At 47.4% G+C, this 22,500-nt stretch overlaps 1 protein-coding gene across 1 annotated transcript in view; it reads right to left on the bottom strand.

Annotated features, from left to right (window-relative positions):
• Nucleotides 1-22,500, bottom strand: part of thsd7ab (thrombospondin, type I, domain containing 7Ab) — a gene marked incomplete at its 5' end in the record, with an annotated part of 101,472 nt that overhangs the window by 74,725 nt on the left and 4,247 nt on the right. The window contains 3 exon segments of the mRNA XM_079757153.1: nt 1,428-1,612; nt 3,884-4,138; nt 8,008-8,842. Coding sequence (XP_079613279.1) covers nt 1,428-1,612; nt 3,884-4,138; nt 8,008-8,842 — 1,275 coding nt within the window.

Here is a 22,500-nt window from a genome sequence, read left to right as displayed (position 1 = left end):
CCACAGGTTAGTGCTTGGCACTTGGTTTTATGAACATCCTCAGTGTACCGACAGCAATAGAGTGTTGTTTCTCCTTCTTCTGACAAATGTACTTATTGTAAGACGCTTTGGACGAAAGCGTCCGCTATAGGCCCTCAATGTAAAGCATTTCCCTGCCGTTGATGGCTGCATGTCGCACTTATCGCAGTCGATCTCTTGGTGTGCAAATGACGATAAAAGGTGAAGGGTTGAAAGGTGAAACTACTTAAAGGATTCTCTCGGTCTGAGTTAACAGCGGATGTTTTCCAAGCTGTGGTTGTGGGTCTTCTCACACGCTCTGACGCAATCAGACCCAGGTAGTGGGCTTAGACCGCTCAGCCCTAAGCCCCTCTCTTAGAGGGCCACTTTGACTCTAAGCCGGCTTGACAAGTGTCACACCATAAGAGGCCTTCGACCTTTCCTTGACTCCATAGGTCACGAGAGGGATTGGGGGGGGAGCGGGAGGGGGGAGAGCAGAGATGAACGCTTGCCGTGAGAGCAAAGGACTGGAACGAACGAGGAGATGAAGGCAGAGGGGCGAAGACATGATGAGGTCCCAGCAGGGGGTCTGTCTCTTGCTGTGTGATGGCACGTGAACTGAGAGGCTGTCTTGTGTCTGATGAGCACTGCTGTACTGTACTGTACTGTGACCTGAAGGGCTGGTTTCTGACTGTTGTTCAGAGTTGTTAAAGGGGACATATTACACCACCAGGTGTGAGTGTGATTAGCCTTACAAGCCGTTTCGAAAATCTGCCCCATATGACATCACTAGTGGGCGTGTCCACCTAGATCGGTGCTGGATAGATCAGTCTACCAGCCTACCCCGTGGACTGAAATAAACGTTGCTCATCTATCCAGCACAGATCTAGGTGGACACGCCCACTATTGATGTCATATGGGGCAGATTTTTGAAATGGCTTGTAAGGCTAATCACACTCACACCTGGTGGTGTAATATGCCCCCTTTAAAGGAACTATAGGACTGCACGGTCACGTTACCAGAACAATGAACACATTACCCTTCCAATGAGTTACAATTACACATGTGGTCGTTAAAAATGATCTTTCCTAGATTTAAAAAGACATCTTAAAGGGGTGATATTATTCTTTTTCGACACTTCCCTTTGCCTTAGACTGGCATGTTACCCTATTCTAGTAGTACCCCCCAATACAATTATCAACCCTATAAAAAGGCGTGATATGAGATCTTAATGCTTAATACGTAAATGTTTTTTGTTCATGTTTTCGTTTAATAATCCCTTGAAAGTTTTACCGCACGGATAGCCCCCTATAATCCTCTCTCAGCATCGCCTCCTATTCTAAAAGATTTCAGTGCATAAGTGCGGCAGAAACGAGGGCGGGGACTCGAACCCACGACCTCCAGGTGACGAGGGAGGGGCTTCCTCTCACCTCTGTCCTTGTCCCGCAGGTCGCTGAGGTAGGTGAGGATCTCGGCGTTGCCCTGGACGCAGTACACCTCCCTCGTCTGCAGGCCTCCCCCACACAGGCCCGTCTGGTTGCCGCGCCGACGGTCCTGTTGGCTTAGCAACAGGTCCACCCGGCAGTCGCTCCACTCGGTGCTACGCCAGGTGTACCTGGGGAAGAGGGAGGGAACAAAATGGGCGAGAGAGGGATACATAGAGTGATAAGGAGCGCAAGAGAGAGAGAGGGAGAGAGAGAGAGAGAGAGAGAGAGAGAGAGAGAGAGAGAGAGAGAGAGAGGGAAAGCGGGAGGGAGAGCGAGAGAGAGAGAGAGAGAGAGAGAGAGAGAGAGAGAGAGAGAGAGGGAAAGTGGGAGGGAGAGTCTGAGAGAGAGAGAGAGAGAGAGAGAGAGGGAGAGAGAGCGGGAGGGAGAGCAAGATAGAAAGACACAGAGACATGCAGTGTACGGTGAATAGATAATGGTGTGGGGGTGTGTGATTGAGTGTAAAAATACGATAAGAATCTGGCAAATGTGGTTTAATCTTGGGAGAATCTGAAACATGCACAGTGCAGAGTAAGAAGCAATTTCCCTGCTATTTTTACTTTGCTACATAAATGTCATGAAGGGAAAATAAATTACTGGAAGTACTTTCATTTTAAAAACTAAACAAAGCCTCAAATCATATTGAGGAAAACAAGGATCATTCTCTTGACAAAAAGTTCCCTCCACAGATTGCAACAAAATCTTTTGAATCTATCAAACATTTAAAAACAACAGGGACTTTAGTCAAGCAACAACAAATGTGTGTGTGTGTGTGTGTGTGTGTATGTGTGTGTGTGTGTGTGTGTGTGTGTGTGTGTGTGTGTGTGTGTGTGTGTGCATGCATGGGCCTGTGCATGTGTGTTACGAAAGCATGCTTGCTGTCTAATGCCATTTGTCTATACTTTTTATTTTGCCCCATCCCAAGCGCTTCTAATAATCTGTCTCCATATGCTGTATCCCCCCCCACACACAAATACACACAGAGACAAACAGACACACACACACAAGGCCACCCCCGAGAGCAAATTAGCCGTATGATGGTGAATGAAGAGAAAGGCATATGGTCTCTGTCTGAGAGAAAACAGAAGACTGTGTCTCGAGTTCTCTCTCTCTCTCTCTCTCTCTCTCTCTCTCTCTCTCTCTCTCCCACTTTGGTAGTGCATGTCTCTCTTTTTCCAGCCGTCTCCGTCTCTTTCTCTCTCTCTCTCTCTCCCTCTGCCTTCAACTTTTCGTACTCACTAGTTTTTTTTTGCACATTTTCTCCCTCTCCGTCTCTCTCTCTCTCTGTGCATTTTCATTCCCTCGCTTTCTCTGTCAATATCTGTCTCTCTTGCTGTCTTTCTATGTGCATCTGTCTCCATCTCTATGTCTCTCGGTCTCCATCTCTGTATGTCTCTGTCTCTCTTTCTCTCTGCTGGGATAAGCAACACACCCACGAATTTCCCCACATAGACAAACACGCGTTGTGTCCAACCAGAGTGACGGGATAACATCTCTCATCCCCCACAACTGTCTGTCTGGCCAAGGGCGGAAGCTGGAGAGCCATCCCTGTTACACAGACGGCCGTATGCACTCTAGTTAATCCCTCCTCCCTGTCTCTGAGTTGGTCTGCCATGTCATCTGTGTTCCTCGTCTGCGTATGTGTGTGTGTGTGCGTCTCTGCCTGTGTATTTGTCTGTGTGTTTGTGTGTGTGTGAGTGTGTGTGCGCGTGTGTGTGTGTGTGTGCGCGTGTGTCTTTGTGCGTGCGTGTGTGCGCGTGTCTTTGTGCGTGCATGAATGCGTGCGTGCATCCTACGGTAGGTTTGTGTGTGTGTCTGCGTGTGCATGCGTGGGTGCGTGTGTGCGTGTCTGCGTATGTGTGTGTGTTTTGATTGAGTTAGCCTGCAGCAGCTGTTCTGGGCCAGCTGCCACCTCCTATTACCCTCTCCAGGGTCAGGGGTTGGAGTGGACCATGTACGTTGCGACTGTTACCCTGCTGGCCAGTCACAACAAACACGCCACCTCCCGGACCCTCAAACCCTGAACCCTCAACCCCCCTCTCCTCCCCCGTCCCTCCCTCCAGTGTTACCGCGACGACCGCCACACATCACTTAACATTTAGGGCATTAAGCAGTCGCTTTTATCCAAAGCAACTTACAACAGGTACATTTCTCAGAAGAAAGAGAAACAACAATATGGTGCTGTCGTTACAGTAAGGATGCTCATAGAAACAAGAGACAGCTAGGGTAAGACGCTACACAATGCTAAGTACTATTTTTAAGTGCCAAGAAGAACAACATACAATAAGTGCGTAAGAGGGTTGTTTTAAGGAGCGTAAGGGGTAAGGGGGTAAGGGGGGGGGGGGAGGCTATGCAGAGTCCAGGTGAACAGCTGATCAGGTGAGTCTTGGATCGTCACTCACGTGGGACACGGCGGCAGCGGGCCCTCCCCTGGCGGCTCGCAGGCCTCCGTCTCCTCCAGGGCCTCGCACGGGAGCCCCTCCTCGCCGATGGCGAACTGGAGCACACTGCGGCCCCGGGAGCGGGCCCCGCCGGGGGCCTCGGGGTCCGAGCAGGCGTTGGAGCAGGGGCCCCAGTCGCCCCAGGCGCTCAGCTGGCAGTCCTTGGGGAGGAGGCAGGACTGGACGGTGTGCGGGAGATCCATGGGTGTGCACTCGCTAGAAGAGGGGGCAGGGGGAATGGGTGGGGGGAGTGGGGGGTAAAGATTAAGTTAACATTAATATTTAGGGCGTTTAGCAGACACTTTTATCAAAAGCGACTTACAATTCGTACATTTGTGAGAAGATGTTAAAGCAAGTTTGAATAACCAGAAATGACGTGTGATGGAATACCCACCGCATGTCTTAAGTGTGTGCGTGTCTGTGTGTATGCGTGCATTTCTCCCTGCATGCCTTTGTGTGTGTGTGTGTGTGTGTGTGTGTGTGTGTGTACGCCTATGCATGTGTGTGTGTGTGTGTGTGTGTGTGTGTGTGTGTGTGTGCGTCTGTGTGCCTATGCGTGCGTGTGTGTGTGTGTTTGCATGCATGTAGCTAATCATGTCTCGTTCATCACGGGATCAACTAAGCCGGGGATTTGCTGTGGATTGGGAGAAGGATCTCTTTCACACTGAGTTTGACCCGGCTGCCTGGTGGGATCACACTACACTGCACACTATACTACACACTGCGGTGTTACTGAGTTATGTCCATAATGGGACAAGCAACCTCTGGAATCAGTCAGTTTTTAAACGTTTCGCCCCATTTTCTATCGTAGTCGTTTAACGGTAATGAAACGCTTAACTTACAGGCGTCCCCGACTTGAACACCGCAAATGGGAGCAGAGGAATAAAGATACAAGGGAGGCGGACGTTTTGCAAATTGCAGATGAGGCAGATTAAGATCACCTGCCTGGCCATCTTTATGAGTCGTCGGGCCCTCCCTGGGAAGGGAGGGAGCCCATAGAAAAACTGACTAGATATCGCCTGAGCTGCGCTGATCAGTGGAACGTGGTTGGTTTCTGACATACGTCAGATGTGTTTTCAAGAGATGAAAAACACAAGATCAATATATATAATTTTTTTACTATCATTACCCGAACACACGTTTGACGTATGTCAGAAACCAACCCGCTTGAAGATTGCTTAAAAATAGGGCGCTTTAGAGTAATTTTGGAAAAGGACCTCTGCCCCATCGGACGTTCATTCATCCTGGTGGGTGTTTACTCTGCGGCAAGATGGCGGCATGGTTGACGCATGCTTAGACGCCGAATGCGATATCTAGTCTGTATACATATCTATGGAGGGAGCCCAGCGAAACAGTGAGCAGGGCTTGGGTTAGACCTTGAACTTTTTTAAGGTTGGGGGAGGGGGGGGCCTGCAGTAAGGGAAGACTTATCGCACTTCCGAACGCGTCAGCGCGAAAGTAACGTTAGGAGTAAGATTCCCATAAAGCTCCTCGCCAACGGCTACCATTCCTCTTCATCCCATTAGCTTAACTCATTAGCATTCCACGTTTCACATTATGAATAATACAAAAGGGGAGCGAAGGTACAAGCACCGCGTGCTAATGCTAAGTCCATCAGGGGGGCGGGGGGGCTGCCATGAAGGACGCAGTGTTTTAATCATCCCCAAACCAAGTGTTTACGAGTAATGAACAAGGCTTCCTCCTCGGAATCATTAGAAATTAGTTCTAAGTAAAGAGGAGCACATTATGCCACCCAGACCGCATGTCTTTCCCCTGGAGCGACTGCAGCTGACGAGCTATTAGAGATAATTACAGCTCTGCTTCATTTAGAGACCCCTCATTTAGTCCCTGCTGCCGCCCCTCTTCACCTCCGCCACGCCGAACGCTCGGCGAGAAAGGAAGACCCTTTAGGGTTTGAGCTGTTTTTCGCGACGTTTCTCTGTTGTCCTCACTCCCTCGCTCAATATTTCTTCTAATTATTTTTTTGATACATCTCTTTCCTTTTTCTTTTGCTTCTCTTCCTTACCTTCTTATTTACTTTCTCTTTATTTTTCCTTTCCTTTCTTCAGTTCCTTTCTTACGTTGGTTCGTTTCGTTCTTTCTTGTTGACTTTATCTTTCCGTTCCCTTTTTCTTCCCTCAGTTCCTTTCTTTTGTTTGTTTGTTCCTTCCTTTCCTCCCCTCTGCCTTCATAACCACCATGTCCTCGGAAATGAAAACACGTGCGCCGCGGACCCTTTTGAAGTCGCGCCGTGCGGTACGGCGGAGAGCGACACCGTGAAGAATTCTCGCCTGTGTTATGACGCCAAACACACTCGAAGCTTCAAATCATTTATGCGCCGGAGCAAAACAAACAGAATTGAAGCCGGAGTCGGTGAGGGAAACACAGTCAGGGAGAAAAAGAGAGCGGGAGAGGGAAAGCGAGAGAGAGAGGGAGATAGTACCATGAAGTTCCATTTCCTCCCCGGACTGAACCCTGAGTTCTGAGCGTTCCCTGGTGTGACCAATGACCCATTTTTCCCGGCAAACTGGATCCTATTTTCTTTCCTCTATTTTTCCGCTGAAGTTTTGGTTGGGAGTCGGAAGTCATTATTTTCTCATCTCTGTCGCTGAGGCGAGACAGGGAACAGCATAATGCTCAATGTCTTTTGCATTCTCTCAAAGAGCTGATGATGTCTTCTCTAAACTGCTCTGTTTTGCGATGCCTGGACGTTTTTTAAGCAACAGCGAAGCAACAATGGCCGTGATTTCAAACTCGCACACACAACTCTTTTTCCTGAACAGCAATTCATGAAATATTAATGAAAGAAAGGATTAAAAAATACTCGCTGCCACTGAATTCTGTTGCGGCAAAAAAGAGCGTTCTATATAGGTCATCTTATTAAGAGATGACATTCACACAACTTCAGCATGCGGCAGAAATAAAGTACAGATGAAAGACTGTTGACTACGAACACACAATTTTTGTTTGTGATCTGCAGTTCATTGGTGCGTGGTGCTAAGGCGGTCATCTTTATCATGCAGACATAGGCCGGCAACTGAGGTGTTCGCCGCTTCAGCAGGAGATGGCTGACCCATGTGCATCTGAGGCATCTGTCGCCATCATAGTGCAGGACAGTCTAGTGGTTTGGGTGTTTAAATCCCAGCGGAGAAAGGCTCTGGGCGCAAACCCCAAAGTCTACAGGCATCCCTGAGCAAGACGCCACCGCTTGCTCCTTAATGACATGTATCTGAATTGACGGTAAGCTGCTTTGGAGAAAGGCTTCTACTAAATAGTGTTCAAAGGACATTAGAGGCGTGAAGGGAGAGGGATGTTCGGAGCGCACCGGGCTTGATGGGGTTAACGCAACACCCTGGAAGTTTGTTCCACTTTTAAGGAAATAGTGCCCAAAAACAAGCATGAATATTTCACAAGGCAAAAATAAACAAGTCAGGGATTAATATTCATGGTGCTCTGAGCATCAGAGTTGTTTTCAGGGGGTTCCTTTGAAATGGTGTGATCCCAGTCGCTGATAGGGGCCACATGACATTGACAATACATCAATGAACAGTTGAGTGCATAATGGATCAAATCCCTATGTACAGTGGCATGTGGCGGCCATGACGCGAGTAAGACTACTTCATGATGTCCTAGAGATCAAAGCCTTTTTCAGTTTCTAAAATACAAGATCTCAGGCAAACGCATGGCATTGGTAATGTAAAAGGGGGGCTGCAAAGTCAACGAAGCAAGGCCTTGAAGAGCAATGGAAGCCTTGCTTAAAAAGGAATTCAGCACAATGTCAAGTCATTGCTTCAGATGATGACCTGGTAGAAAAATATGGTAGAAAGCGTCCTCGATCAATATTTCTTTTGTCAGGGCTGTTGTTCAGTTCTAACAGCATCAGAGACTAATAGGGAATTCTTTAAAGGCTGAAATAGCGATATAAGCAGAAGCCTGTATACGGGATACGGTAAGATGGTACTTTAATAATCCTTGACAGGAAATTTGATCGTGGCTGTGATGCTGTGGGTGCAGATGTGACGGCTGTTTGGACCAATAGACGGCAGCGATGGATGGCAATCTAGACAGACAGGCGGACGACTCACTGTAACTCCACGGTGGTCCCGTTCCAGTGGTTGCAGGTCACGTCACGGGTCTGGTACCCCACCTGGATGTCCCAGAAGGGGCTCTCCTGCCGGTTCAGCCGGTTCCTGGTCCGCTTCTTCTGGATCAGCTCCCGGGCCTCTGGGTCTTTGAGACCCACCTTGTCCCTGCCCCCCGGGCCCTTGCCCCTCCGCCGCTTGGCCTGACGGGCGGGCCGGGTCTGAGGCAGGGCACAGGGGCCCCAGGGCCCGATCCGGAGGCTGTACACCCCCTCAGGGGCAGAGCAAGGGCCCGGCCTGCAGGTGTGGAACTCGGTGAGGTTGGGGCAGGTGGCGCCCCCGAACATGGGGGGCACCAGGATGCTGCGGACGCGGTTCTTGAGGCCGGTGCCGCAGGTCTTTGAGCAGGAGGTCCAGGGCGAGTACTGGGACACCACGCAGTCCTGCGGGCAGGGGATGAGGCAGGCCTGCTCCAGACGAGGCTTGGGCTCAAAGTACTCGCAGATGGCGTCGTCCGCGGGGGACCCGTCCGCCCGGAGCGCGCAGCCCACCTCCCGCATTTGAGTCCCCTCCTCGCCGCCGTGGCACAGGGCCAGCCGCGGGGCCCCGTTGGCCCTCGCCGAGACGGGCACGCACTGGTTCCAGGCGCCCAGCTGCCAGTCGTACAGGTCCTTGTGCCAGTCGCACACGCGGAAGCAGTTCCTCTGGTTGGAGGGCCGCTGGGCCTGGTCGCAGTTGGTGTGGAGGGTGGTCCAGCCGTCCACGTGGGCACACCAGACGGCGCGGCTCTGGCTGCCACCGGGGCCGCAGTCGCTGCCCATGCACCTCCCCCATGGCCCTGGGGAAACACAGCACATGTTGGGACACGGTTACTCAGGCGGACACCAAGTAGTCGCAGAGGGCCGAAGCAGGCAATCAATCCTCAGTACCGCGATGGAGTTTGTGCAAATCTCAAGTTTCATTGTCTTCAATGTCCCTCGGATGTCTTCAAGGAAACGTGATATTTGCAACAAAGTTTTGATGATCCTACTGTGGTTTTGATGATCATACTGCCAATTAAAGTAAACTGATTCATCCATGGGAGATAGTTAGTCTAAAAGATATTACCACATACATTATTCAAACATCATGCTTGTTGATCGCTACAACATCAGTCAGAAACGTGCGTCCGTTAACATTCAGTTAATGTTCAGCATTGTTTCGTCAAATTAGATGCATCGAGTAATTCTTGACAGTTTAATTAGCATGGCATAAACTTGGCACGTTGAGGAGAGGACATCTGACGGGTCTGTTTACAAAAGTGATGCTGCTCTAGGATTCCTCGTGGCAGTCTACACACAATGGGGATCCTCCTAGCCACTCAACGATACAGGCAGAGTAAAATATATGCACAACGGGTCATCAACTGTTGGCATTCTTCATGAATCATTCAAATGTAGTGAAGATCACCCAGCTAAAAGTAAAGAATAGTGAGGTAATGGAGGTGTGCACACCTGGGTGTCGAACGGCTATCTGGATCCCCACAGGGACGAGGTGTTGAATGATTATTTCACCTCTCGCTAGATGAACCTTGCTTTAGCAAAACACGTCATTAGCTTATAGCCTTGAGCTAAATGCCTCCTTTGCTTGAGCGGGCTGAGGGGAAAGTGGTGTGTGGACGCAGGCAAACACCAATTACTCTTCCTGTGTGGAAGACGGAGGAGAGAACCTTTCTGGGAAAATAGAAGAGTCAACGGAGAGGTTGTTGGGTTCAGTCCACACAGAAGACAGAAGGTAAGGAGAGATAGTGTTAGCGCACTGCTCATCTCATCTACTCAGACACTTAGTCACTAGCAGATGGATGCTGGTGACTAACCACCCCAAAAACATGTTCTTGCTCTGAATATGTTACATAGAAGCTGCTTTTGCTGCTCCAACTACTGCTAGTTAATATCAAATACAAACTGAAGTAAACTGATGACTTGTACATTTTAAATTGGTTTGGATGGACTTCATGAGCGGGGGTGATGGGTTGGGCTTCCAAACTTTAATTTTTGCATAAATATTTATTGTGCGAAACATAGAAAATAAAAACTACAAATCAAACTAAATAGGACATTGTGGCATATAAATGTAGATAAACTATGGTCATGAGTAGGCTTACCGGTCTGCCTTGCCCTGCACACATTGCTGATATGGATAAGGTAAATGACAGCGTGACAGTGTTGATATGTGATAGTCATAGTTTAACCTAACAATTGTTAGTGCTTGGCACTTGGCTCTATGAACATCCTTAAAGTACCAACGGCGATATATTTTCTCTCTTTCTCTGACAAATGTACTTATTTTAGGTTGCTTTCGATAAAAGCGTCTGCTAAATACCCTAAATATAAATGTAAATGTGAAAGTTATGAGAAAATATGCATTGTAATATAGCTAAATGTCCGATCACACCTGTGTGCCCATGAATTCAAACTGTAGATATTAGAGGTTGGGTTACTGAGTGTACCCAGCTGCCTTTCATCGTCCCTCTCAACAGGCTGGCCGGAGGCCGTTACAACTCCATACAGCGGGCCGAATATATGGACCAGCGACCACAAATGAGGCCCGGAGGTGCTCGCCTGAGTCAATGAACACGACAGGAACGGTTATGTTCTTCAAACAGACAAGCGAGATAATGACTTTGGTAACTCCTAAACAACAATGAGGTTCTATAAAATGGATCCTTGAGGAGAACAGGAAATGTTCTACTGGAGGCCCAGTTCCAGGTATATAGCACAGTTTTAGGTAGATAGCACAGGAGAGTGATAGGAGAGAATGGCACAAAGAAGATGTCAGACAAAAAACGAAGAGAAGAAATAAGCGGTTGCTTATATGTGTATGTGTCTATTTTAAGCACAAACCCACCGACCTGACTGTTCCGGTTAAACAACGACAGGTTTGAATGCTGCTGCGAGAAACAAACACACAGGAATATAAGGATCTGTTCAGATAGAAACACACTGGGATTTCTGATTAGCCAGCTATAAGCCTGCCAGAAGGCTGTGGATGTTTTAAAATGAAAACATCTTGTAATAATCTGAGCAATACACCCTCACAAAACTCCAGGGGATGCCGTTAAAAATAGATGCTGGTTTTATGTCCACTGAATCTAGGAGACGAAAAAAGCTTCCCTGTTGACCAGATGTAGGCCTATAAAGTAAATGGTAAACATTTATACAGAGCTTTTTAACCAGTAGCTCCTCAAATGTTAGTCCTCAATATTACCTTTATTACCAACATTCACCCATTCATGCACACATTCACACACCGACGGCAGAATCAACCATGCAAGGCGACAGCTAGGTCAGAAGCAATTAGGGTGGGGCGTCTCGCTCGGGGAAACCTTGACACTCAGCTAGGAAGAGCCGGGGATTGAGCTAGCAACTTTCCGGTTACCAGCCAACCTCCTGGGCCAAATGTCGCCCTAAGTCAACTTTATGTTGGTATATAATAGGTTTATAATTTTTGTTTTTACTTAATATTTGGGTTGTATGCATGATGTGAATATGTGTACGGAATTCATGTGCTCTTGTATGCAGGGTGTTCTCTATGAGGATGGGGATATGGCCTCGGTGGAGAAATATGGAGTCCAGATCTACCGTCCTGGCTGTGGAGACCCCGGCCAGATCTCTCTCTGAGCCAACCGTCCGTTTAATGAACCTCAGATTTCCCATCTGCCGGAGTGCTCACCTCTCCCGGGGGGAGGGTCACTGCTCTAGGCTCGGCAAGGTTTGTTGGTTATTGATCAAATCCATGTCACCGCTCCCTGCTGCACACAGTGTGGGCCCGCTGAAGATCAGGGTCACCTAAAGAGTGGAGGGATTCTACGCCGCCTTTCGTCTAGACTACAAATACTTGTCTTTTCTTCTTGTTTTTCTCCCTCCCTCGCTCTACGTCTGCAGGCTTTTTCTCTCAGTGCGCAGAGGAAGATATGTCAGTGAACTTTAGGCGAGGAATGTGTCTTTCCATCGTAACGTGTATGCTTTATTTTGTTTAAAAAATCAATAGCTTGAAAGGAATGCGCACTCCGCGGCAAAATCCATTGGAGGGAGATGTTTCGTCTGCCAGATGAAAAAATTAATAAAAGGGAAGAGGACTGCGACTCAATATAAGCCATTTCCTCAGACATCCTTCCGTAAGTAAAAACAAAATAAACTGTTATTGGAGGACAGCCTATAAAGGAAAGTGATTTCCCTAGTCCGACCCCAACAACTGCAAAGCAAACACACAAAAGCAACAGCTCACTTAATCGATGAATGGCCCGGTCCAAGAGACTCATCCAAATGTACTCAGTTCAAAAGACATTAGCTTTACTATAAGCCCCATCCAGATGAAAAGCAAGCCCATGTCCCTACTCCTATCAGCTCACTAAAGTCATCGTCACAATGTTTTTCCGTAAAAGGCTCCTGCCAGACCCAGCATCCACAGCACAGTGAGTTCTTTACTAGCTTTATGCCTGCAGGTTCTAGCGATTACGTGCAAAGATTTGGCTTTAGTTTTCTCATACCAACAAAACAAAAACAACGACATTAAATATTTATAGTTCGAATTTGTTCAATGTTATATATGTTGCCGATTGATAAAGTTAAGACCAGAAATTGAAGCACGCCTCTGCCTTTTCCACTCTAAAAGCCTAGACTGCTACATAATTGATATCATTTGTGAGTGATGATAGTATCATATTAGTTCCTAGGACACTACAATATTAATAAGGATGATAATAGTTGAACGGTGGCTCCGTTGGGGTGGGTGTCGATGGCACTTGAGCCACGCTGATGAGGTTGTGGGGGCGTGTGAGACCTGAGAGGTGGAGGAGCTCATGGTGGATGTGACCGCTGGAAGCCGGGAGGACGCGCACTAATGTAGCTAATATTAGTGTGGGAAGAGCGATGTTTGCTCAGCCTTAAGTACCATAAGATGCCATTAGAGAAAGCATACATTAGGCCCATTTGTCTGAGCAGCCGTCTGAGGTTGAATCCCATCACACGATACATCTTACAGGATGGGTGTGGAAGTCATAAGGCGTTACCATGAGAAAGGAGCGGGATATCGCAGATGATGAAGAGAAAGAGGGATATCTGAGGGGAATTCTGTGAGCTGTTTAACATTCAGTAGCGATGTTAACCCAGGCTTGCTCTCTCCCCGTGGATCAATGCCCCCTGTGCTACGATGCTAAGCTAACCTCCACTGGCTTAATAAAGCTCTCTCTCTTTCCCTCTCTCTCTCTTTCACTCCCTCTCTCTCTCTCGCTCTCTCTCTCTCTCTCTCTCTCGCTCTCTCGCTCTCTCTCTCCCTCTCTCCCTCTCTCTCTCTCTCTCTCTCTCTCTCTCTCTATCTCTCTCTCTATCTGCTGATCTGTGATTCATTCGCATGGCTTAGAGGCGTGTCTTTGGTTGGTTTTGATTCACTAAAGCACCCACCACGGTAAACACTTTGCTCTTCACTCTTTTCTTCTTACTCCGTAAGGATCTTACTTCCTAAGAAGAAAAGAGTACGTCGATATCAATCAAAATGTCAAAAGTTTAGAAACTTTGAAATCTGCCGTGAGATCGCAGCAGGTATTCCAGTGAGATGCCCTTTTAAATGTTGATATTCAGAATGAGTAGAGGGCGCAGGAGGCAGGGTGTACCAGTGGTTAGGGTGTTTGACTTCCAGTCCCAATGGGACTGGTTTAGATTCCCTCTAAACCTATAAAAAAGTTGCGTGGCCAAAATGGCTAAATAGTGATAATTGAATATCAAGTCAAAACTTTTGCTCTTTTAACTTAAACCAGCAGAAATGTGTGAAAGAGACGGCCAAGGTGCTGCGAGGTGGTGTAGTCGCTAAATCACGTAGCGCTAAGCCTCACCATCTGCTGCTGCAGCCGGGCCGCAGGTAATCAATGTTCCCTCATCCGTCCATTCTGTGTCAAAATATCAAACGGTAAAATACTTCAGTCCTGGAGCCTGATAAAACTCCAAAGGTCAGCCGGCGTCTTGGTGGAGACTTGTCTTCAAATGTCAGAGCTGTCAGCACGTGTAGAAATACTATCAGTCAACCTGCGAATGCCCTGCTCCTCTGGTTTGAGATGAATAATCCAGAGCGATCAACATGAATAAATGAGTGCATGTGTGGCTGGTTAACCTCTTAATGTAAACAAGCTTTTATTACCGGGGAGAAACAAGCGGAAACAATGAAAAGAGAACAGCATAGAAACACACACACATGCAACCCCCCATTGCCTATTGACAAATACTTCAGGGAGGACGTTCCTCCCTTAGCCTCCATTGACTCCCATTCATTTCCCCGAAAGTGTTGGCGGCTGGTGAATAACATTCTTTAATAGGTCCATGGGTTCGATGGGAGAGAGGAGGAAAGTCCTCCTCTGAGTCGGTGTGACTAGCTAAGGGGTCTGTATCGCGCCAACGTCTATTCACGAATAGGCTGGAATCCTAGCTGTGCTATGAACCAATAAGAAGGAGCCCTTGCTGCGCTATGAAGCAATAAGCAAGAGCCCTGGCTGTGGAGCAGCCCGGAAGGAGGGGTTATCCCCCAAGTCTATGCTACGAGAACCCATGAACCCGCTCAGTCGTATGCCTCATTTCTAACGAGCGATGCGCTACTGTTCGTTGCGGTACAGTGCTGCTCTTTCCGCTTATATCGGTGTTTCCGTCGAGCGGTGCGGTTCGGTGCGGCTCGGTTGACTTATATTGGCTTTTCCACCGCCAAAAGTTGGGCAAGGTCCCGAAATAAACACACTGAGCCTACATATTTTTTGACACTACTCGGTTGGGTTACCAAGCCGTCTGAAAGGGCGGCGAAAACGTGGAGCTACACACGCCGTTATTCTGAAATCACTCTAAAAATATCCCGTTTGGTATGACCAGGTAACTGATATCTTTACAACATAAAAACAGCAAGGAGGATGGACTTGATCTATAAATGAAGAACCTCAATCTTAATTGGCTTAACCCCATGACCAACATTCTGGAACATCCATTAACATCCACATTTGCCTCAAACAATGTTAGGCTTACAGCCCATGTTAATAATTGTGAGATAATGTTCTGGTTGTTCCTTTAATTGTTTGTTACTCTGACCGTTCTGTTTGATATTGTGGAAAGGATGTTAGTGAATGATTCATGATGCATGATGCATTTTAAATGGAATCCCTTTTGGTCTTTTGGGCTATCATTGGGCCTATTTTCTTGGTCAAAAATAGGCCCAATGATAGGCCCAGATTTTTTATTTAGTTGTACAAATCAAGAGTAGGCCTGATTTTACTAATTGGCTTTGCATCCTTTCCTTCTGTCCTTGTAGTCCAAGACATGCTGCCCACCAACTTTCAAAGTACAATGCTGCCACTGGTGGATTTGGGTCAATTTTATTCACATAATTATCCCTCCTTGCTATTTTGTAGTTCAGCAAAACAACCTAAAACAACTTGAATCACACATACTTATGCCAGCATACGCCACTAACAGTGCAAGCAGGCCAATGGCAACCAAGGGCGCAGATTTCCTCCCTCACTTTAAAAACCGCCAGCCGCCACTGATACACACACAGACACACACAGACACACACAGACACACACACTGTATGTGGTCCCATCACCATAGGGGTTGTTCTCCTAGTGCGACCAGGGTAAACTAGGACAGGAGGTTAAGCAAGCATCTGAACACACACATCACACCTAAACACACACACACGCACACACACACACACGCACACACACACACACACACACCCATCACGGGCTGCAGGTGAGATGCTCACCTGAATACATTTTTTGGGTGTCAACAGAGGCGTTTGTTTAGGTGTCTCAGGTGTGCTTGTGTGTGGGGGGGTGCATATGCGTGCATGTGTCTCTCTTTCTATGCGTGTGTGTGTGTGTGTGTGCCTGTGTGTGCCTGTGTGTGCCTGCATGCATCTGTGTGTGTCTGTCTTCCTCTCCGTTGTGTGCTTGTTGGTGTATTTGTTTGTTTAAAGAAAAGCCAGATAAAACAATGCAAAGAGACAGCCTGACTCTGTGTGTATGTGTTCGTGAGAGAGAGAGAGAGAGAGAGAGAGAGAGGGAGAGGGAGAGAGAGAGAGAGAGAGAGAGAGAGGGAGAGGGAGAGAGAGAGAGAGAGAGAGAGAGAGAGAGAGAGAGAGAGAGAGAGAGACAGGGACACTGAAACAGAGAGCGATGGATCTCGCCAACGGCTCCCCAGTGCTCCGTCATGCAGCTCTGGTACATCGTGGTCCTGATGCTGCGTGACTCCATCCCCCCCCCCCCCCCCCCCCCGCCTCCTTCCCTCCCCCTCTCCCACTCATTAGGCCGCCTCTCCCTTCTGGTGAGAAGCCCAGCGGAGCCCGACCCATTATTGATGCTATTATGACAGTGTTGGTGACAGGCTCCAGACAAATGTTTAACTAACATCCTGAGAGCCCGATTTTCCGTGTTGGGTCTGATGATAGCACCGTTAAGGAGTCTTTACCAGGTGGCACCTGAACGCTGAACAGGATGTGGTTCAAACTGGAGTCATCCACACCTTATCAGACACGGTTTTACCCGTGCAGTCCCACATTATTCCATTCGGTGTCCTCTGTGGCTTTCTTCCTGTGATTCTGCTCAGGATGTCTGTGTGTCAGTGTTAGTTCTGACCCATGCCTTCTCCTTCTCTAAGTACTCTGCAAGGTGTTGGACGTTTACACTTGGTATGAACAAGCGATATAACAGCACTGCTTTCGTCTCACTACAGTAAAGAGGACAAACGAGGAGCCAATCACATCCAGGCCACGCCAATTTGAATCACTACTGGCCGAACCAAAGAAAAAAAGGCCATTTAACACTACACAGCCAGGATGCTACTCCCATCCTTTCACATCCACTGAAATGCAACCTCTCAGCCCCGGAGACATCATAACAAGAAGCCACTGCTGTTGACAGCAGAGAGCATGTTGTTACACTCCCCATGTCTCGCTCTGAAACATTCATATCATCTTTCAGTACGCTGTTTTATCACCCCTGTGAGTTTTCGATAGTCAAGGCCAACCGACCTCTGATAATATATTTGAAGGGTTGGAAATGTATCCTGCTCAAAAAAACTGCCAACATCGTAAAATGTTGTATTCAATTTTAACCGGTGTGACAATGGATTGATCTATATTTATACATACAGCACCTCTATCTGTTGGAGCACAGCCGCCTACAGACATTTTATCTTAGTACCTATATTAAATTAGCCGATTCTTCTCTGAAACCTGCCTTCGGCGTTCACTGCTTGTGGAGTGGGGACAGATGTCGTTGCTCAAGGCCAATTGAAGCTGCGTCAGGGAAACAAACCATCATCATAACAGATAACCCTTACTTTTTAGTTTTCTCTTTTTCACCAAACAGTTTTAACAGTTCAAGCAGTGCACTAAAATCCCCCTGCCGCTCTGATATCCATATGACTGATCCACTATACCGTCTGCCAGCAGACTGGTTATCTTTAAACCCTGTTTGGAACGGAAGCGGGGTTGTGTGTGTGTGCAGGAGGTCTCTAATCTTATACTACTGCATGGATTAGCTTTGGAATGAAATAGATATCGCACATCTAGAAACAAATTGACATGGGTTGGAGGTTTCGCCTATGGGCGCCTAAGTGTGTGTGTGTGTGTGTGTGCATCTGTGTGCTTGTGTGTGTGTGTGTGCGTGTGTGTGTGTGTGTGTGTGTGTGTGTGTGTGTGTAGAGGTAAGGAATGCAGCGTATTGCACATATCAACTATGTGGAATGTGCTTGTGACAGTGCATCTCGTAACAGAATGCATGTGGGGGTTATTTTGGGTTTGATGCTGCTTCTGTACACAGTGTTCTGTCTGAGGAGATTGGAACGGCAGACAATGCCACAAACACATCTGTGTGTGTGTGTGTGTGTGTGTGTGTGTGTGTGTGTGTGTGTGTGTGTGTGTGTGTGTGTCTGTGTGTTTGTGTGTATGAGTGCGTGCGTCCATATTGGTCCGTGTCTGTGCTTGCGGGCATATATATGTACGTGTGCGCGCGCGTGTATGTGTGTTTGTGTTTGTTTTTGTATTTGTGAGTTTGTCTGCATATGTTTACTTATGTATGCGTCTGCGTGTGTGTGTTTTACAGTGTGTATTTATATTTGTCCATGTATGTACATTTGGGTCTTTGTTATCATTGTCTGTGTGAATAATGTGTATGTATGTCTACGTTGTGTTTGCGTATATGTGCGTGCGTGTTTGTGTCTGTGTGTGTTTGCGTGTGTGTGTGTGCGTGCGTGTGATTTAGGGTGATGAAGGCGCTGTCTCTTTATTAGGATAAATTATCCAATCACACGGTGAGATCTCCAAGCCTCAGGAGCTCCAAGGATTAGATTATGGCTTCCCACAATGCATCCTGGCCTACATCTCCCACCACCAGGGACCAGACACGAGGCCTCTTTAATGGGAAGCTAACATAAGCAATATTAGCCGGGGACATAGCACCTAGCCTGGGTGAGAACAACAGAAATAAAGCTAAACAAATCAAAACATAGGTTATTATATTATTAATGTTATTCCGTGATGTTGTTCTATTATTCATTTTTATATTATCTTCGGCTCCCTGCTGTGAGAAAGCTATTTACCATCCTCATTTACGTTTAGGGCATTCACCAGATGCTTTTATCAAAAGGGACTTACATTTTTCAGAAGAAAGAGAAACAGCACTATATCGCTGTCGGTACAGAGATAGCTAGGATAAGATACGACACAATGCTTAAGTAATGTTTGTAAGTGCAAGGACGACAGACAAACATGCAATCAGTGCGTTCATTAAGTGCAAGGATGTACCTCATACAATAAGTGCGTACATTAAGTTCCAGGACGTACAACATAGAATAAGTGCTTACATTAAGTGCAAGAACGTAAAACAATCAATAAGTGTGCAAGAGGGGTGTGGGGAGGGGGGGGTAAGTGGGTAGGCTATGCAGAGTCTAGGTGAACTCTGAGATCACATCGGTTCCCCTAGTGATGGATATGAGCATTAAACATGGAGGGTAAATGTGGAGAGTTGATTCAATCCAGCCTTCTCCTCCAGTTGATCAAACCCTTAGATGGCCCCAGCCTGCTGATGCAGAGCAGCCGTCCTCCTGTTAAGCCTGGAGCCCGCAGCGACCCTGGCTCCTCAGTGGGGGAGACGTGGACGTGAAACGAGGTAGTTGGTGGAGAGATTGGCCATGATCAGACCTCCACAGGGGACCATCGTGGAGCCAGACCAGCAGCGAGAGGCACTGGGAGGGTCTGGATGGTGGTGGATCAGAGCCAGGCTCACACACACCGCCATACACGTCAGACACCCAAAAACGCACAAATCCATGCACACATACACAAACACAGAAACAAAAACACACACACACACACACATTCACACATACTCACAAACAAAAACACACACATATCTATGCACAGATGCACACGCACAGACTCACATAACCACAAACAAACACACATACACGGATACAAATACAACCAAAATCTATCCACAGATACACACGCACAATCCCGCACACACACACAAACAGCACACACAACTCCCAAGCATCACGAATGTGCACTTACAGTCCACGCCCAATGCACACATGCAGACAGTTTACATCAAACACACATACTGCCATAAAACACACACATATGCGTGCTACAACACAAACACACACACACACACACACACACACACACACACACACACACACACACACACACACACAGACACACACACACACACACACCAGGCCAAAGCACACCGGCTGTGACGGGGCCCACGTAGCCCCACCACCTTCTGTTCTGTATTTCCATGTTTGATGAGAAACAGCAACCGGCCTACCAGCCTTAACCTCTCTGAACAGCCTTGGTCCAAACCAGGCAACACAACAGGCAGACAGAGTTAGATATCAGTGTTTGGTACCTTCCACCTACTCTGCTTCTAAAGATATAGACTGAATCTCCCGTAGCAATCACTGACATACATTTCATGAAAATGTGTTGGCTTTCGTCTTCTCTCTCCTTGCCAACATCCAAGAAAGGGAGAGGAGAGCTGGCAGTGGCAGAGAGGAGCAGAGAGGAACTCAGAGTGCAGAGAACGTCTAATTCGAGCATCAGTATAAAACATCTTGAGTTCTGGGGGTTATAAGCGGGTCGCCTCCTCTGTCTTCTGAAAAAGGATACTCAATCCATGTCTAAAGTCAGACAGCATGAATCATGGAGATAATGTTCATGATTGCACAAGCCATTATGTGATGGGAAACCTGGCCCAACAGCCCTGTAACCTTGTTACTGAACTAGAGGAAGGCAGGGAGAGGACTACGTGCAATAAATGACATGTGTAGAATACAGAGTAGAGGGAAAACTTCATCAGGCGAAGATCTCCTTGGCAGAATGAACTGGGTCACTGGATGTGTACAGGACGGACATGAAACACACTTGGGGCCCTATTTTAACGGTCCGAAACGCAAGTGAGAAGCGCCAAGCGCAAGTAGCTTTGTGGGCGGTTCTATGGCGATGTCACTAGTTTACCGGCGCAAAAAACGACTCTTGCGCCCGGCGCAGATCTAAAAAGGGTTGAAGTAGCCTAATTACCCGTAGGCGTGTTTTGGGCGTATCGTGCAATAAACCAATGAGAGTGCCAGCTCCCATCCCCTTTAAGAGCCATGAGCGCATTTGAATCTGACGAGTTAATATTTTGACAGCGCGTCTGCAGTCACCGATGAGACAGATGCATGACCACATGAATTTCAAATTTCCAATGGCTCAGTTTATGGCCAAATAATATGGCCTAATTCACACATAGAATAAGGTTTTCTTCCAGAACTTCAGAAATACTGACTCCTCAAATAAATTTCGGCAAAGAAAACTTTTATGATATAACATATGATATGCGGTAACTGTGGTTCTATTTAATGATATACGCAATACATTATAAACATTGTTTCTTATCAGAATTGTATGCATTATCGTTATCGACTTGTGTTCCTAATATGTATGTGTCCCCCCGTTAATATACATTGCCATGGATTGTATTATGCGTTACGTTTTTAGTTTGCGTGTGTTTAAACAGATGGACGCGCGCCCGCATTCATTAATTATTTTACACGTACACACACGCGCGCCATCTTTTTAACACTCACTCGCGGTAAAACAATGTTTTCTCACGATCAAATCGATCAATCCTAAAAGTTATGGGCATGTACACGATGTCTGTGTCAAGAAAATATGTCTTTGCTGTACGGTGTTTGCAGATGCATTGTTTTAAAAGTATAACTTATTACCGCTGTATCAGCTGTTCTTTCCCAAAAAATTTACCAAGAATGTGTGGCTAGGTAGATGAGAGAAGCAAAGTGTATGCGCGAAGTGCAAAAGCAACATTATGCATGCGACCTTAAAATAGCATCTGAACAACGCACCACTGACTTTGAACCAGGTATTTCCTGGTTTCTGGCGCAAGTGGTTTCTGAAACTGCAAATTAGCACCAGGGAACGTTTGCGCCAGAACACGCCTCCTCCTTTCGCCGAACCACCCCTTGCGGCGCAAGATCATTCCCTAATTTACCGACGCGTGGCGCATGAGGGAAAAGAACGCTCTGCGCCAGTTGCAAACTAGCAACGACACATGCGCCTGTGATTAAGTCAATTGCGCTGGATGCAAGATAGGGCCCTTGGAATGGAAACCAACCCTTGCCAGTGGGAAATGCTACTTTGACAAACTTCCAAGCGATCATCGGTTGACATTGTTGATATCAGTCCCCAATCGCAGCCCTTTCTCTGTTTCCCTATTGGTTCCAGAGTCATCGTGCTAGTGTTTCATTGGTCAGTTCCCCATGCCTTTGGATTGATGAGTTGTTTCCCCATTGGTTCCACACTCATCGTGCTAGTGTTTCATTGGTCAGTTCACCGTGCCCGGTGATTGATGAGTCCTACTCCGGGTGGTTAAACCAGGAGACGACAGGGCGCCTCACGCGCTCCGCTGTCGTCAGTCAGGCCTCAGTCGGAGCTCTTTAACTCAACTCACTGACGCAGCATGTACCACCTCCGCCGACCGGTCGATGTTGGCCTCACGTTCCTCCCCTCCCACCAGTGGTAGAACACAGACCGACAGCAATGCACAGCACAGAACAGGCTAAAAGCAATTAAAATCAACGCTTACGCAGTCAAACTCCCTCCGTCGCTCTCTGTCTGTCTCTCTTGCTTCCTCTCGCTTGCTCGTATGTACAAACATAGACACACACACACACAGAAGCACAAGCACATACACACACACACACACACACACACACACACACACACACACACACAGACACACATACAACCAGAGTTCTTTGACGACGCCTCTAATGTCTTCAGTCTGGAGCTTTTGAAGATCTAGGTGTCCTGCTAATTTCGCTCCCCAGAGATCCTCTCCTTAGACGCGTTTATGGGATGGGGTGAAAGGTAGAGAGAGAGAGAGAGAGAGGGAGAGCGAGAGAGGAGGGGAAAGAC

The sequence above is a fragment of the Pollachius pollachius genome, assembly GCF_949987615.1.
Source record: "Pollachius pollachius genome assembly, chromosome: 1".
NCBI classification, from domain to species: Eukaryota; Metazoa; Chordata; class Actinopteri; order Gadiformes; family Gadidae; genus Pollachius; species Pollachius pollachius.
The sequence above is the reverse complement of the archived record's forward strand: the minus strand, read 5'-3'. Positions and strand labels throughout refer to the sequence as shown.